Raw genomic sequence first — 17,023 nt, 5'->3', positions numbered from 1 at the left:
CTCCAAATATCCTCAATGCTAATTGTCAACAGGAGCCAAGAGTTCCTAAGGCTGGCTTTCAGTCTCCCAGCTGAGAATGTCTGAGGCCTGCAGTTGTGCTGTGCACTCACCCCTGTCCAAGTGCAAGGCCTTCCCAGGAAATATAATTAGCCCATGCAAATTACATGACTTACCAAACTCACATAGACTGGGGCCAGTACAAATACTGTGCACTTTGGATATACTTTTGCCTGTCCATTTCCTGGGACAACAGAAAAATAGCCCCATAGTTTTCTCACAAGCTTATTTATGGACTACAGCCCTAACTTATACTAGTAAAACCATAGTTCAATATAAAGGTGTAGAAGCTTATTAGCTGTAAAATAACAATCTATATAGTAACTCAAAGAAAAGCTTTAGCTATACTTTATGCATGAATTCTACCTGTAATCTCCATCCAAAGGTAACTGAATTGTTCCTTCCTCTTCTATCGTCAACATTATTTGTTCTTCCTTTGGAATTAAAAAATAACTATTAATAAAGACTCATACACTTGAACAAATACATTGCATGTCTGAGTCTATGACCCCAATTTTACTGCTTCTCACCCCTGTATAAGTTGATCATTTTACTTTTCTTAAGTACCCAACTTGAACTTGGCTGAACCCAGCCATCTTTCTGGGTTTAGCTTGTTTAAATATGAGTGAATGTCAAATAGACCCAGGATTTGATAATTAGTGCTTACTCCAAATTGGGGCCTTGAAGTTCTCTGGCAACGCAAACTTGGGTGAAATTCACACCTACTGGCTGCTGTTTCCATCATTATAGGGCAACTGTACTGAACTCAGAAATAACAGAATAAAGGTAAAGCAAGCAATTAACTGTCTTGTTAGAAAATTGCTGGTGCTCACTTTACAGATTCTCCAATTTGAAGTGGCAAACCTGCGAGCAACCCTGTAACCTCTAAAGTAATATAATCCTAGGAAATTCATATAGGAAGCATTATGCGGCCACTCCAACTTCATACCACTGAAATAATCCTACCTGGATCAGGTGAAACTTCCCGCTAATGGCAAGGATTTCCCAGAATATATGCATTATTTGCAAATGGGGCAGAGATTTGGCAGAACAGGTCTCATGCACTTCCCTCTTCCTTTCATCCTAGAAGTTGCTACAAATAATCAACAGGGGAAAATCTGCCTCTCTATTGCATACCGACTTACATCCCGACTTAGTAAAAGTTCTTAATGTAATACTGGATGAAAGCACATGGGAAGATAGGAAATGTACCCTTGATAAGGGATTTAGCTTATATAATTCAAACCACCCACGAAGAATAAATAGTGTTCACCCGCAGAAGCAGAATTTTTACTTGGGTACGCATAAAGGGAGTTTTCATGCAGCACACTATCAACATCCTGGGGGTTACCGTTCACCAGAAACTGAACTGGACCAGTCATATAAATATTGAGGATACAAGAGCAGGTCAGAGGCTGGGAATTCTGCGGAGAGTAACTCTTCTCCTGACACCCCAAAGCCTGTCCACTAACTACAAGGCACAAGTCAGAAGTCTAATGGAATACTCTCCACTTGCCTGGATGAGTGCGACTCCAACAACACTCAAGAAACTCAACACTATCCAGGACAAAGCAGCCTATTTGACTGGCACCCCATACACCACGTTAAACATTCAGTCCCTCCACCACTGATGCATAGTGGCAGCATTGTGTACCATCTAGAAGATGCACTGCAGCAACTCGGCGAGGCTCCTTTGACAGTGGACAAGGGCAGCAGATGCATGGGAACACGACTACCTGAAAATTACCCTCCAAGCCACACACCATCCTGACTTGGAACTATATCACCGTTCTGTCACTGTTGTTGGGTCAACATCCTGGAACTACATTCTGTGGGTGTTTCTACACCACATGGCCTACAGCAGTTCAAGAAGGCGGCTCACCTTCTCAAGGTCAATTAGGGTGGGCAATAAATGCCAGCCTAGCCAGCAAAGCTTACATCCCATGAATGAATAAAAAAAGCACACACACCTCAGTGGAAATTCACCATATATTCCAAATATCTGCACTTCACATTTAAAATTTGATTGATATTGTTCTGCACCGTAATGGGATGCAAACAGTTGTCCTTAAATTTATTCTAGCTTTGAAATTATTTAGTTATTCATAAAAAGACTGATCTTTTATGAAGTCTCAAAATTTTGGCACTCTCCACACTTCTTGAACTTCCGTAATCTGTATCGTGAAGGCCGAAACTAGGGTCTTAAATCTGAACAAAGCAAACTACGTGGATATGAGGGGCAAGTTGATTGAGAAACTAGACTAAAAGGTATTATGGTTAGTATGCAGTGAAAAGATTTAAAGTATCATTTCATAATTTGCAATAAATATACGTTCCTTAGGAATAAAAGCCCCATGGGACAAGTGGTCCAACCATGGCTAACAAGAGAAGTTAAAGATAATATTAAAGCAAGAGACTTATAATGTTGCTAAAGAGTTGTAATCTTAGGACTAGGAGGATTTTAGAATTCAGCAAAAGATGACCAAGAAATTGATAATGGGAAAGGATATGAGAGCAAATTAACAAGAGACATAAAAATGAATGGTAAGTTTCTTTAAATAAGTAAAAAAATAGACCAACAAAAGTGATGTGGATCCCTTAGAAGCAGAGACAGCAGTCATAGAGACATGGGCTGAATTTTATCAGGGAACTGGGGTCCCTGATATTGGGGTGAAAAGCAAATCCCAAGGCCAGACTTGCTGGCAGCAAGGTCCATGCAGCAATTTTACCAAAGCTGGCCACCTAATTGGCCATGCCATCCAGTTAAAGACTGTGGGTGAGCTCTCCATGTTGCTGGCCCAGAGGGCTGGCAGCTTGAGGCCTTAGCAATGCCATCAGGAGAGAAGGTTGCTGCTGAAGAACACAGGCCACCACAGCAGCTAAGCAAGTAAGGAGAAAAAAAATGAGGAGACATGCATCCGAGAAGGTTGTTGGGGCTGCGGGCGCTCCCTTTCCTGCCCATGGCCTCTTCTTTGGCCCGTGAGGCCTTCCCCTTCCCCATCCCATGTTGCCACTGGGGAGCCACCTCCATTTAGCTGTCAGCCTTCCCATGTGGAGGAAAGTCACCCCGCTGTTGGCAAATGCCAACAACACAAAAAAACATCCTTAATAGGGCCTTTACATATGTAAATCGGCTGGTCACCCCTGTCTGCTTCCAGCCCCATCATTGGTAAAATACCCCGACAGCAGGACAGGAGCCAATCCGACCCACCTCCCTGCAATTTAATTGGCCCCCATACCTCCCACCCTGCCTCCCAGGTGCCAGTAAAATTCAACCCAAATCATTTACAGCATTGAAGGGGGTCATTCGGATCATTGAGTCTATGCCAATTCTCTGTAGAACAATCAAGAAAGTTCCATTCCCCCCAATCTATCCCTGAAGCCCTGCAAGCTTATTTATTTCAAGTGCCCATCAATTTCCTTTTGAAATCATTGACTGCCTGTGCTTCCACCGCCCTCGTAGGCAGGAGTTCCAGATCATTACCATTCATTGGATAAAAAAGTTCTTCTTCACATCAGCCCTGTATCACTTGCCTAAAACCTTAAACCATGGTCCCATAGTTCTTATACCATCAGCTAATGGGAACAGTTTTTCCTTCTCTACCTTATCCAAACCTGTGATAATCTTGTACATATCTATCCAATCTAATCAAACCAAACCAAATCAAATCAAAGGAGGAATTGAAATGGGAAATAAGGAAATTGAAGAGGCATTAAACAAATACTTTGCATCTTTCTTCACAGTAGAACACACATAAGAAATAGTGGGGATCCAAAGTTCTAGTGAGAATGAAGAACTTAAAGGAATCAGTATAAGTAAAGAAATAGTACTGGAAAAATTAATGGGACTAAAAACTAATAAGTCTCCTGGATCTGATGGCCCACATCTTATGATTTTAAAGTAGGTGCTGTTAGAGATAGTGGATGCATTTGTTTTGATCTTTCATAATTTCTGAGCTAGGCCATTTCAAATATGTGGAATTATTAAATTTCAAGTGGGTAGGAACGTTAGTTTTCCCTTTGTTTACCTTCTATTACCATCAAGACTGTGGTCTAATGCATTTGAATCAAATTATCAAAGTAACCTCAGCATTTCAGCATTCAATGTACGTATTGTATGTAGTACGATGAAAGCCATACTAACAACAGAAAATGGCCTTGCTGGGTTAGATACATGCGAAGAAAAGCAATGGGCTACCGCAGTGCTTCACAAACTGTTTTCCAATGTGACCCCATTTTAACTCACCACCGCCTTCTCAAGGGCAATTAGGGATGGGCAACAAATGCTGCCTTTGCCAGTGACATCCACATCCCATGAACTTTGAATTTGAATTGAATATTAAAAAACTATCGAAATTAACGTGACCCCAGATACCAGCAAAAACAAAACAACAATAAAGCAGCATGGTAACATTCAGTATAGAATTATTAAAGCTTGTGTATCTTTGTAAAAATATTATTTTATATACTCATGTAGGTTTCAGCCAAGTCTACATATTCCATGGTGACAAAAAACTCTTGAAGCCCCTCTTCCTCCACACCCCCACATATATTGTAATCAGCCCCTCACCCCCCACATTGCCATTTTTCCCACACCCCTCACACTCACTCAGCAGCCCCTGTTCCCAACCACCCCCCTCCAACTCACTCAGCAGTCCCTCTCTCCAACCCCTCCTGTCCTGGGCTTGCTGAACCCTTCCCCACCACCCCCACCCCTCGGGCCTCCAAAGCCCAATGGAGATTCGGATTCTGCTATTCCCCCCGCTGACCCCCGGGTCTGCCAAACCCAGTGGCTCCACCAAGCATCCCACAGCAAAGCGCGCCCTTCCAGTAGGATGAGTGATGGCAGCTGGGTCTGGGCTGGCGCAAGGCTGAGTGGCGGCTCCCCCAGGTCCTGCTCCCAACCTTGTTACCGGTGCAGATTGTCCAGGTTGAGACTTTCTCCTCCCAGCTTTGGCTGCGTTAGAGGGGAGGCGGCTGAAGGGATGTGGACGTCAGAAAAAAAATTAAAAGGTTGAAATTTCATTGTCCACAAGTCAGAATTCTGCTAACTGGTGGAAATTTCTCATCCTTTACTTAAAAAGCAACCACTTGTGTTTAAATAGCAACTTTAACATAATAAAATATCTCAAAATGCTTCACAGGGGCAATATGAAACAAAGCATGACATCTAGCCACATGAGGAGATATAAGGTCAGATGACCAAGAGCTTGGTCAAGGAGGCAGATTTTAAAGAGTGACTTAAAGGAGGAAGGTGACGTAGAGAGGTGGAGAGCTTTGGGGAGGGATTTCCAGAGCTTAGGGCCTAGGCAGCTGAAGGCACGGATGCCAGTGTTGGAACAGTTAAAATCAGGGATGCTCAAGAGGTTAGAATCAGTGCAGTGCAGGTATCTCTGAGGGTTCTTTTGGGGCCAGAGCAGATTACAGAAATAGGGAGGGGTCAAACCTTGGAGATATTTGAAAAGAAAGATAACAAATTAAAAATCAAGGCATTGCTTAACTGGGAGAAGGTGTAGACCTGTGTAGCAAGCACAGGGGTGATGAGTGAAAGGGATTTGCTGCAAGTAAGGACAGCCTCAAATTTGCAGAGGTTGGAACTTGGGAAGCCAGCCAGAAGTGCATTAGAATACTCAAGTCTGGAGGTAACAAATGCATTGTCAAGGGGTTCAGTTCAGCAGCAGGTGAGCTGAAGCAGGGGCAGAGTCAGACAATGTTATGGAGGTGGAAATAGTCAGTCTCAGTGATGGCATGATGAGGAGTTGAAAGCTCATCTCAGAGTCAAATATGACAGAAATTTTGAACAGCCCGGTTCAGCCTCAGACAAGTACCAAGGAGAGGGATTGAGTCAGTGGCTAGCGAGCAGAGATGGCGGCTGGGACAAAAGACAATGGCTTCAGTCTTCCCAATACTTAATTGGAGGAAATTTCTGCTCATCCAGTATTTGATATCAGACAAGTAGACTGATAATTTATGGACAGTGGCAGGGTCAAGAGAGATGGTGGTGAGCCATAGGTGGGTGTCATCAGCCTTCATATGGAAATGGATGTGATTTTGGATGACGTTGATGCAGCATATGGATGAGCAATAGAAGGGGGCCCAAAATTGATCCTTGGGGGACAACAGGCATAATTGTGCAGAAGCTGTAAAAGAAGCCATTGCAAGTGATGCACTGGCTACAATTAGATAAGAATGGACCAGGTGACAGCAGTTACATGCAGCTGGACAACAGTGGACAGGCATTGGAAGAGGATAGTGTGGTCAACTATGTCAAAGGCTGTGAAGGATGAGGAGGGAAAACTTTATCACAATCTCATATGTTTCATTCAACTTTGATAAGCCGTTTTGATACTGTGGCTGGGATTCAAACATGGAGTTCCAGGATAGATGGGCTCAGATTTTGAAAGCAATAACAAGCTCAAGGACTTCGGAGAGAAAAGGGAGGATGGAGGTGGGACAGTAGTTTGCAAGGACAGTGGTGTGAAGGGTTGTTCTTCGAAAAGAAGGATGATGACTGCAGATTTAAAAGAGAGAGGGACAACACCTGAAAAGGGAGACCATTCACGATATCGGCTAACATGGGGACTAGGAGGGGAGGTTGGGAGGGCAGCAGTTTTGAAGGAATAGTGTCAAGGGAGCAAGAGGTGGTCTCAAGGTCAAGCTAAGTTTGAAGAGGGCATAAGGGGAGGTGGAAGGGAAAATAGAGAAAGTCACAAGTTTAGGGCTCGGGCAGAGGGAACTTTAGAGGAAGTTAAGCCCTGTGGGCTAATGGAAGGGAGGAACGTGACAGAGGTAGCTGATCAAATGGTTTCAATTTTAGTGACAAAGACATCCATAAACTCCTCACACTTATTGGAGGTCAGAATGGAGGAGACAGGGATAAGCATTTAGAAGATGATTTGCAATGGAGAAAAGAAGTTAGGCATTATCTTTGCGTTTTAGGATGATTCTAGAATAACGAGCAGTTTTGACATACAAAAGCAGGACCCAATAGTGCTTTATGAGGTCCAGCTGCTGACAAGTTAGTTGGTGCAGAGGCTGAGGGAGGAAAGCAATGAAGATACCTCATTGAGAAAACTGACATGGTAATTTGGCAGGAGGTAGAGAACCAGGATTTTAAATGAGAAATGAGAGGGGTAGAACAAGGTGAAATGCTGAAAGTCAGGGAAATGCAGAGGAGTAAGGGAACAGATCAAGGTGGGGTTTGATTCTAAGAGGCGCACCACCAGCGTGATGGTCTGGGTAAGACCAGTGGTAAAATGTATAACCAGGCAGGGTGGCTTCATTGAGTGAGAACATAGGGACATAGGAAATAGGTGCAGGAGTAGGCCATTCAGCCCCTCACACCTACTCCACCATTCAACTAAATCACGGCTGATCTTCCACCTCAACGTCATTTTCCCCACACCATTCCCATATCCCTTGATGGCTTTAATATCTAGAAATCCATCGATTTCTGTCTTGAACAAACTCAATGACTGAGCCTCCACAGCCACCTAGAGAATTCCAAAGATTCACCACCCTTGGAGTGAAGAAATTCCTCCTCATTTCAGTCCTAAATGGCCTACCCCATATTTTGAGATGGTGCTTCCTGATTCTAACCCCTCCCCAGCCAGGGGAAACATCCTTCCTGCAACAACCCTGTCGAGATCTGTAAGAATTGTGTATGCTTCAACGAGATCACCTCTCATTCCTCTAAACTCCAGAGAATACAGGCACTGTCCCCTCAATCTCTGCCCATAGGACAATCTTGCTATCCTAGGAATTAGCCTGGAGAACCTCTGTTGCACTCTCTCTATGTCAAATCTAATGTTCCTTAGGTAAGGAGAGCAAAACTGTACACAATACTCCAGGCGTGGTCTCACCAAAGCTCTATACAACTGCAGCAAGGCATCTTTATTCTTGTACTCAAATCCTCTTGCAATAAAGGCCAATGTACCACTTGCCTTCCCAATTGCTTACTACACCTCCATGTTAGCTTTCAGTGACTCATAAACAAGGACACCCAGGTCCCTTTGGACATCAGCACTTCCCAATCTCTCACCATTAAAAAATAGTCTGCTTTTCTGTTTTTCCTACCTAAGTGGATAACTTCATATTTTTCCACGCCATATTCCATCTGCCATGTTCTTGCCCACTCACTTAGTCTGTCTAAATCCCCTTGAAGCCTCTTTGCATCCTCCTCACAAATATACGAATTAGGAGCAGGAGTAGGTCATTCAGCCCCTTAACCCTGCTCTGCTATTCAATAAGATCATGGCTGATCTAATGATGGCCTCTACTCCACATTCCACCTACACCCGACAACCTTTGACTCCCTTGACAGTCAAGAATAAATCTACCTCTACCTTAAAAACATTCATTCATCCTGCTTCTACTGCTCTCTGGGGAAGAGAGTTCCAAAGATTCACAACCCTTTGAGAGAAAAAAATTCTCCTAATCTCCACCTTAAATGGGAGACCTTTTAAACTGTCCCCTAGTCCTAGTCTCTCCCACAAGGGGAAACATCCTTTCAGAATCCACCCTGTCCCCTCAGGATCTTATATATTTCAATAAGATCACCTCTCAATCTTCTAAAATTCAATGGATACAGACCCAGCCTGTCCAACCTTCGCTTATAAGATACACCCCCATCCCAGCTATCAGTCGAGTGAACCTTCTCTGAACTGTTTCTAACGCATTTATATTCTTTCTTAAATAAGGAAACAAAACTGTACACAATATTCCAGATGTGGTCTCACCAACGTCCTGTAGAACTGTAGCAACACATTCCTACTTTTATATTCCTTTCAATAAACAACATTCCATTTACCTTCCTAATCGTTTGCTGTACTTGCATACTAACTTTTCCTGATTCATGTACCAGGATACCCAGATCCCTCTGTACCTCAAGTTCTGCAATCTCTCTCCACTTAAACAATATAATAATATAACAACTCACCTAACTTTGTGCCATCATAAAACTTGGAAATATTACAATTGGTCCCCACATCCAAATCATTGATATAGATTATGAATAACTGGAGCCCAAGCCTTGGTCCTTGTGGTGCCCAAGCCTTGGTCCTTGTGGTGCCCCACTGGTCACAGCCTGCCAACCTGAGAATGATCCGTTTATTCCTACCGTCTGTTTTCTGTCTCCTATCCAATTCTCAGTCCATGCCAGTGTATTACCCCCCATCCCACGTGCACTAATTTTCTGCACTAACTGCTTGTGTGCAGCCTTATTGAAAGCCTTCTGAAAATCCAAATAAGCAACATCCACTGGTTTCCCCTCATCTATTCTGCTAGTTACATCCTTAATAAAGTCCAAAAGGTTCGTCAAACATGGGGCTGCATTTTTCGCTCGTCAGGCACATGCGATCGGCAGAACCAGGAGTGGACGGGAAATGAGCCCCCAACTGCAATTTCATGCTGGCTGGCCAATTAACAGCCAACCAGCATGAAATGCGCGTTGAGAGAGGCTTAGCACTGCCAGTGGGGGCAGGAAGAGGGCGGGTGCCGACGTCACTGCAGGTGCTGGTGAGCACTTCCAGTAAGATCCCTGAAGGCAGACGGTTGCCTCAGGGAGTTGCAGACCTCCACAGAGTAAACGAAACAACAAAAATGCTGCAAAGTATGTCCTTGCAGCACAATCAAGCACCTGAAAGCATATCTCATTAAAAAATGTCCTCAAATATCTCTTTTTATTTTATTTCCCCATGGAGATTTCATCCCACCCTGGATCGAGGTTTGAGCAAAAATGTAAAGTCCGCCTGACCGACTGGCCTGTCCCCCCGCCAACCGTAAAAGTGGACAGGCCACGAAAAATCATTTTCAATTGCCTCCTTAATGGGCTTAATTGCCTGCTTAATTATCGGCGGGCACGCTTCCAATTGCCATGCGCACCCACAGAGTGAGATATCGCGCGAGTGCGCAATGACATCAGGACACTCGCCCGGCATCATCTCGTGCTATTTTGCGGCCGGCTGGGTCAGGCGCGCTCCCACCCGTGGGACGTAAAATTCTGGCCATGATTTCCCTTTCATAAATCCATGTTGACTCTGTCAAATCTTACAATTATTTTCAAAGTGTCTGGTTATCACATCCTTTACAATAGATTTTAGTATTTTTCAACTACTGATGCCAAGTTAACACGTCTGTAGTTCCCCATTTTCTCTCTCTGCCTCCTTTCTTAAATAGTAGGACTACATTTGCTACCATCCAATCTGCAGGAACTGTTCCAGAATCTATAGAATTTTGGAAGATGATCAGAAGGTCACATTATTTCTCAGCCAGGTTTCGATCAAGGCCATGATCTTGATGCAATCATTCATTGTAAATTCATGGATGAAAAGGACCTTGTCCACAAGTGAACGGACATACTGGAGGGAGGTGTGCAGAGGGCCAGTGAGAGCTGATCCACTGGCAGAGTCCACAGCGTCAGTAGAGGGAGGAGTGAGTTGGACAGGAAGGAGCAAACAAGCAGGGTCACTAGGAGGGAGACAAGCCTGGAACAGCGGCAAGAGAGCAGGAAGGTCGGGGAGCACCTGAAGGATTGGGGTCAGGAATTGGGAAAGCAGAATACCTGAGGGCAGAAGTGAAAGGAGGCACGGGAATAGAAGAGGCAGGTCTAGGAGGGTTAAAAAAAACATGAAAAAAAAACAAAAGGGCAAAGAGTGATGAGATAGGTGGGTAAACATTAAAGTCAGACACATCCACCCAATTGAGCTGAACAATTTAAACAATTCTAGTCTGACACATCTGAAAATGAGAGAGGGTGTAAACTTGCCACATTTTCAGCAGGTGAGACTTTGTTTAACTTTCCACATCTGGCTACTCTAATGCGACCCAAAAATTAGGCAGTGCAGATATAGACAAGTCTCTTACTTCTTTTTCTTCATCTTCTAATTTTTTCTTTTTACTCTCAGGCATCAAATCATCCAGCCAGCTCAGCTCTCGTTTAGTGAAGATGAAATCCATCAGTTTTCGTATAAACACTAGTGCCAAAACCTGTAACATATGCAAGCTTCAGCAGTCACCAAGTAAAAAAACTAAAAAAATGTTGCTTAGCATGGAAAAGTATAATTGTGAAACTAATTAAAAATAACTCTGCTATTTCTGAAATGTAATAAATCCTCCAATGATACATCACTTTTTAAATCATTTCCTGTGTATACTTTGTATTCAAAAATGCATGTAAAATGTTTTATTTATGAGAATTTTAATAAACTTTTACTTACTTCTCAAGTTTTAATGAAGTAAATAGATATAATGATCATTCTGCATCTTAATTTTTAATGCATTATCACCAAGAATGTTTTTAACTAAAGCTGGACTGTTAACCCTATGGGCAGGATCTTCCGGTCGGCGAGCGGGGGCGGGGCCCGCTCGCTGATGCGTGAAATGAAGTGGGGTGACGTCGGGTGGAACTCACGAAGTCATTTCCATTTTCAGGTCGGGAGGGGCGCAGCCGAGTCGGATGCGCGCCCGCCGACCTGTCAACGGCCTATTAAGGCCATTAGAAAACCAATTCAGCTCATTAATGGGCCTGCTCATCCAATCTGAAGGTTGGTGGACAGGCCAGGAGCCCAGGTGGACTGATTGGCAGGATGAGGTTTCATGAGGGTATTTAAATTTTAATGAAAGGTTTAAATACAAGTTATGGACATGTCCCAATTCATGTGACAGTGTTACATGAGAGGACATGGCAGGGAAAATTGTTAAATTCCTTTATTAAAGTTGAAAATCTGAGCCGATGTCCCTGAAGCAACACTTAGCCTCAGGGAGATCTGTGCGCTATTTCGCGCGCATGCGCGAAAGAGCGCACTCCCGGCTGAAGGAATCCCCCCCCCCGTCCACACAGGGAGTGCAGAGCGCTTTCTGGCGGACATCATGCTCGCTGGGCCTTAACTGGCCCGCCCACGTAAAATGGCGACACTCCCCCAACCGGGGGTGCCGATCAGGAACCCGCCCGCTCGCGTCTGCTCCCGCTCTTCCCCTCCCCGACAGGGGGAAAACTTTTGCCTTATGTTCATTTTGGTTTCATTTCTAAAATACTTAGGGGATATCTTTATTATTATAGGTTCATACCATCATAGGAAAGACAATGGCTGCCCGGGAAGCTTTTATTACCCAGAGAATAATCAAGCAAGAAGCTTGAATCACAGTGAAGAGATGGACTTTCCGAAGAGGCACATGTCGTAGGTAGATGAAGTCTGGTTGGTGTTTTGCAGGCATCCCAAAGAGCTTTAACCGATCAAATAGCTGTAAAAAAGACAAATATCATTCCTGAATAATTTGAAGTAAAAACTTGATCAAAGCTTTATTGAAGGGCTGCCAATCATGGATTTTCTCTCTGTGACTCAAATATTACATAAAAATGTATTTTCATTGCTCCATGGTACTTTCATAAATCTACATTTTTGTTAAATACAACTAAGTGGATAAATTGGAATAAAAAGGATATAATTCAGCTATGATTTTACATTTGCATGCATGGAAGGTGTGGGTTACTGCTACTCAAATATGTAATGACAGTTCATTTAGGATGAGGCGGAATAAAGTTGTTGTGGAGAAATGCAACATATATAAATTGTTCTTGATAAAGGGCAGAAAGCCGTCATGGTGATCCTATTTTTTGGTAGCATCTTATGCACATGTGCAGTTGGCAGCTTTGTACTGGATGACATTGGTAGTAAAGGTCCGGGTCTGAAATGTGGGTTTTCCATAACTTTGGTGGGAGATTGCCAGACCCTCAGAAGAATGATATAAATGTTGGTTCCTCTTTATCTACCTTTTCCATGGTGGTGGCCTTCATAAGGGAAAAGCTTTAGAAGGTGCAGAATGCGACAATAACTTTGGCTCCCATAAACAAACTGTATTTCAACACTTCTCCTGATCTGATCTGCTGAGACATTCATACCCTTATCTTAATATTTCAATGGTATACTCTACCAAGACCCTCAATGCTACTCTCTTCAGGTCTTATTTGTGGGTGCCTCCAAAGAATCATGAGCCAGAGCTCCAGTCAACTACCTTGGTCTTGAGTAGCTATCCAATGAGTCTTTCTGTCTCTTAAAATAATGGTGGCACCAACAAATGCCATAAAGGAATCATGGCAGCTCCAGAGCAGCAGTACTATTGTACATGGTTCTGCTGCATATTCATGGAATGGAACTCCTTTTTTGCTCAAGGGGTGGCATTGTAAGTAGGGAATGTATGGGTACATACGCAGCAGTAATAATACTCTACAGCAGAGGTTCCCAAACTGTGGGTCATGACCCCCAGTGGGGTCATGGGGCGAGATTAGGGGCCGTGAGCTTAGACATCATAATGGCAGCTGTAGAGCAGAGACTCTGTTGGGAAAATCCTGGGACTGACTCCAAAGCCAATGACACAGTGCCCATTTTTTCCCCAGCTCATAGTTTGCTGGGAGGGGAGTGGAGTGAACGAGCTTTGCACAGGCAGCCTCACTGTCTGCCTTGAGCACGCCAAAGGTTCTGTTTAAAAACTGCTCATTCTCAGCCTATTCAATGTGGCTGCTGAAGCCTTTTTTTTCAAGTCATATGGGATTTTTCATGTTTCCAGCGTCGCTTACTTTGTTTAATTTATAGAACATGTTTTCCAGAGATTTAAATTATTACTTTCCTTTTATCTAGTTTGGGCCACATCAAAAGAGTCAATGTAGATAACCTGTGTCTCATTAGGCCCAGTGAGTAAGATGACATTTTCACAAAGTAGTTTAAATTTCAAAACACAGATTTTCAGATGTTTTAATGTTTGTGTGAATGTTAATAATTAAATATTGAAGATTACTATCCCGCTGTTTTGTTTTACTTTGGTGATATCCCACCCTGCTAAACAACTGAAGACCATCCCCTGACTCCAAATTTTCACTCTGTGGTCACACCAGTTCTGAGGCAGTAAAATGAAATCACACCGGGAAGTTTGGGAAGCACTGCTCCACAGTTTGGGCAATTCATAGGCAGTAAAAGTGCAGGGGTCTTTCAAGATATTGGCTGGTTTCCCTAGGGAAAATAATTAAATTCCTGTCTTGGGTTAATAAAGCATCTGTCACCTACTTGACGCAACTGCACACTACTGACAGTGAAGTTTTGCAAATATGTTATGCTTCTTCTTCCTGGCATTTCTTTGCGGACGAAGATTTTTAGGAAAGTGTACTCAGGAATGTTATGCTATTGCATGAAAAACAGCAGGAACAGTAAAGTTGAAGACAATTGCCACCTTGACATTAACTAATTAACATAGCCATAGATTCAAGGTCGGTTTAAAGAACTGCACAGTTCTCTCAGAACCTCCTTCACTAACCATAATTTCCATGTGCATCAAAATGCCTAATACAATTGCTTTGGCTAAGGTGCAAACAGGTTTGTTTTGCATGCCTCCTCTTCTTCCTCTGTCAGAAACAGCAGACAGATTGGTATGCCCAGTGGGATACCCAAGGATGCTATTAAGACTATTGACAATTTGAATTCTGTTGCCAACCACTCACAGATGGGAGAGGGGGTTCAACTTTAACATAAATAAATTGTTTCCATAGTGAAGCCAAAACAAAGCAGCATTTAAATTGACAAAACACTGTATTCATTTGTCATAATCTAATTGAACATAAGAACGTAAGAAATAGGAGCAGCAGTAGGTCATTGAATAAGATTATGACTAAGATTGTGGCCTTAAGTCCATTTTCCTGCCTGCCCCCATGACCCTGAACTCACTTGTCAATGAAAAACCTGTCTGATTCAGCCTTGAATATATTTGATGCTCCACTGCTCACTGGGAAAGAGGGTTCCAAAAACTAATGACTCTCTGAGAGAAGAAATTCCTCTTCATCTTTGTCTTAAATGGGAGACCCCTTATTTTTAAACTGTGCCCCCTAGTTCCAGGTTCCCCCATGAGAGGAAACATCATTTCAACTTCTACCGTCAAGTCCCCTCAGAATCTTATGTTTCAATAAGACCATCTCATTCTTCTAAACTCCAATGAGTATAAACCCAACCCGGTCACCCTTTCCTCCTAAGACAAATCCCAGCATCCCAGAAATCTGCTTCGTGAACCTTCCCTGAACTGCTTCCAATGCAACTATGTCCCTCCTTAAGTAAGATGATCAAAGCTGTACACAGTACTCCAGGTGTGGTCTCAGCAATGTCTTGTACAGCTGTAGCAAGATTTGCCTACTTTTTTATACTCCATCCCCTTTGCAATAAAGGCCAAAATTCCACTTGACTTCCAAATTACTTGCATGCCAACATTTTGTGATTCATGTACAAGGGCACTGAGGCCCCTCTGTACTACAGCATTTGGCATTCTCTCTCTATTTAAATAATTTTCTGATTTTCTATTCTTCCTACCAAAGTGTGCAATCTCTCATTTTCCCACATTATACTCCATCCGCCAATTTTTTGTGCACTCACTTAAACTATCTATATCCTTTTGCAGACTCTCTGTATCCTCCTTACAAATTGCTTTCCTAACTATCTTTGTATCATTGGCAAATTTGGCTACATACAGTTGATCCCTTCATCTAAGTCATTAATATAGATCGTTAAAGCTCCAGCGCTGATCTCTGTGGCAATCCACTATTTACCATTTACCATCCTGAAAATGACCCATTTATCCTGACTTTCTGTTTCCTGTTACTTAGCCAGTGCTCTCTCCATGCATATCATCCCCAACTCCATGAGTCCTTATCTTGTGTAGTAACCTTTAATGTGACACCTTGTCAAGTGCCTTTTGGAAATCCAAATACACTACGGGTGGGATTTTCCACACCTGCCTGCCGCCGGAATCTTCCGGTCTGGCCGCAAGTCAATGGACTTCTGGCGGTGGCGCCGCCTCGCCCGCAGCAGGTCCTGCCGGAACCGGAAAATCCTGGCCTACATCTACTGTTTCCTCTTTATCCACCCTGCTTGTCACATCTTCTAAGTACTCCAATAAGTTTGTTAAACATGATATCCCTTTCACAAAAGCATATTGATCCTGTTACTACCTCTTTAATAATAGATTCTACCATTTTTCCCCAATGATAGATGTTAGGCTAAGTGGCCTATTGTTTCCTGCTTTCTGTCTCCCTCCTTTCTTGAACAGAGGTGTTACATTTGCAGTTTATCAAACCGCTACAAATACAAAGCAAATTCTTCTCTTTTAAAACTAACAAAGGTAGGATAGGGTGATGAGCTAGCACACATTTTATATGGGTTCTAAACACTGGTCAGGTATTCTGAACATATTTTAAGCCCATCACTTCATTTAATTAATCTTGCTGGGCCACCTACTAAACACCAGACCGCTGATGCCACGTGAAATTCTCTGGAAAAATGATAGTTCACTATCTGTAACAAGACCTTGATAGCAAATAACTCAGGTGGTCAGCCCCTTAACATCCATTCAGCAATGATGCGGGTGCCCAGCACATCAGTGCAAAAGACAAGGCTGAAGCATTTGCTACAATCTTCAGCCAGAAGTGCCGAGTGGATGGTCCATCTTGGCCTCCTCCAGAGGTCCCCAGCATCACGGATGCCAGTCTTCAGCCAATTCAATTCACTCCATGTGACATCAAGAAATGGCTGAAGGTACTGGATAATGCAAAGGCTATGGGCCCTGACAATATACCAGCAATAGTACTGAAGACTTTTGCTCCAGAACTTGCTGCGCCCCTAGCCAAGCTGTTCCAGTACAGCTATAACACTGGCATCTACCCTGCAATGTGGAAAATTGCCCAGGTATGTCCTATACACAAAAAGCAGGACAAATCCAACCCGGCCAATTACCACCCCATCAGCCTACTCTCCATCATCAGTAAAGCAATAACCTTCTCACTGAGAACCAGTTCGGGTTCTGCCAGGGCCACTCAGCATCTGACTTCATTACAGTCTTGGTTCAAACATGGACAAAAGAGCTAAACTCCCAACGTGAGGCGAAAGTGACTGCCCTCGACATCAAGGCCACATTTGACTGAGTGTGGCATCAAGGA

The 17,023-nt window shown here is 43.3% G+C and overlaps 1 protein-coding gene across 3 annotated transcripts in view; it reads right to left on the bottom strand.

Annotated features, from left to right (window-relative positions):
* The window catches only part of LOC144686698 (sodium-driven chloride bicarbonate exchanger-like), a 344,112-nt gene that overhangs the window by 31,224 nt on the left and 295,865 nt on the right, over positions 1-17,023 (bottom strand). For all 3 annotated transcript variants that reach the window (XM_078552275.1, XM_078552273.1, XM_078552274.1), the window contains 3 exons: positions 12,124-12,297; positions 10,921-11,043; positions 424-491 (listed from right to left, as the gene is read on the bottom strand). In XM_078552275.1, coding sequence (XP_078408401.1) covers positions 424-491; positions 10,921-11,043; positions 12,124-12,297 — 365 coding nt within the window. The remainder of the gene's footprint in view (positions 1-423; positions 492-10,920; positions 11,044-12,123; positions 12,298-17,023) is intronic.

Source organism: Cetorhinus maximus, chromosome 11, assembly GCF_964194155.1.
Source record: "Cetorhinus maximus chromosome 11, sCetMax3.hap1.1, whole genome shotgun sequence".
In the NCBI taxonomy this organism is placed as follows: domain Eukaryota; kingdom Metazoa; phylum Chordata; class Chondrichthyes; order Lamniformes; family Cetorhinidae; genus Cetorhinus; species Cetorhinus maximus.
The sequence above is the reverse complement of the archived record's forward strand: the minus strand, read 5'-3'. Positions and strand labels throughout refer to the sequence as shown.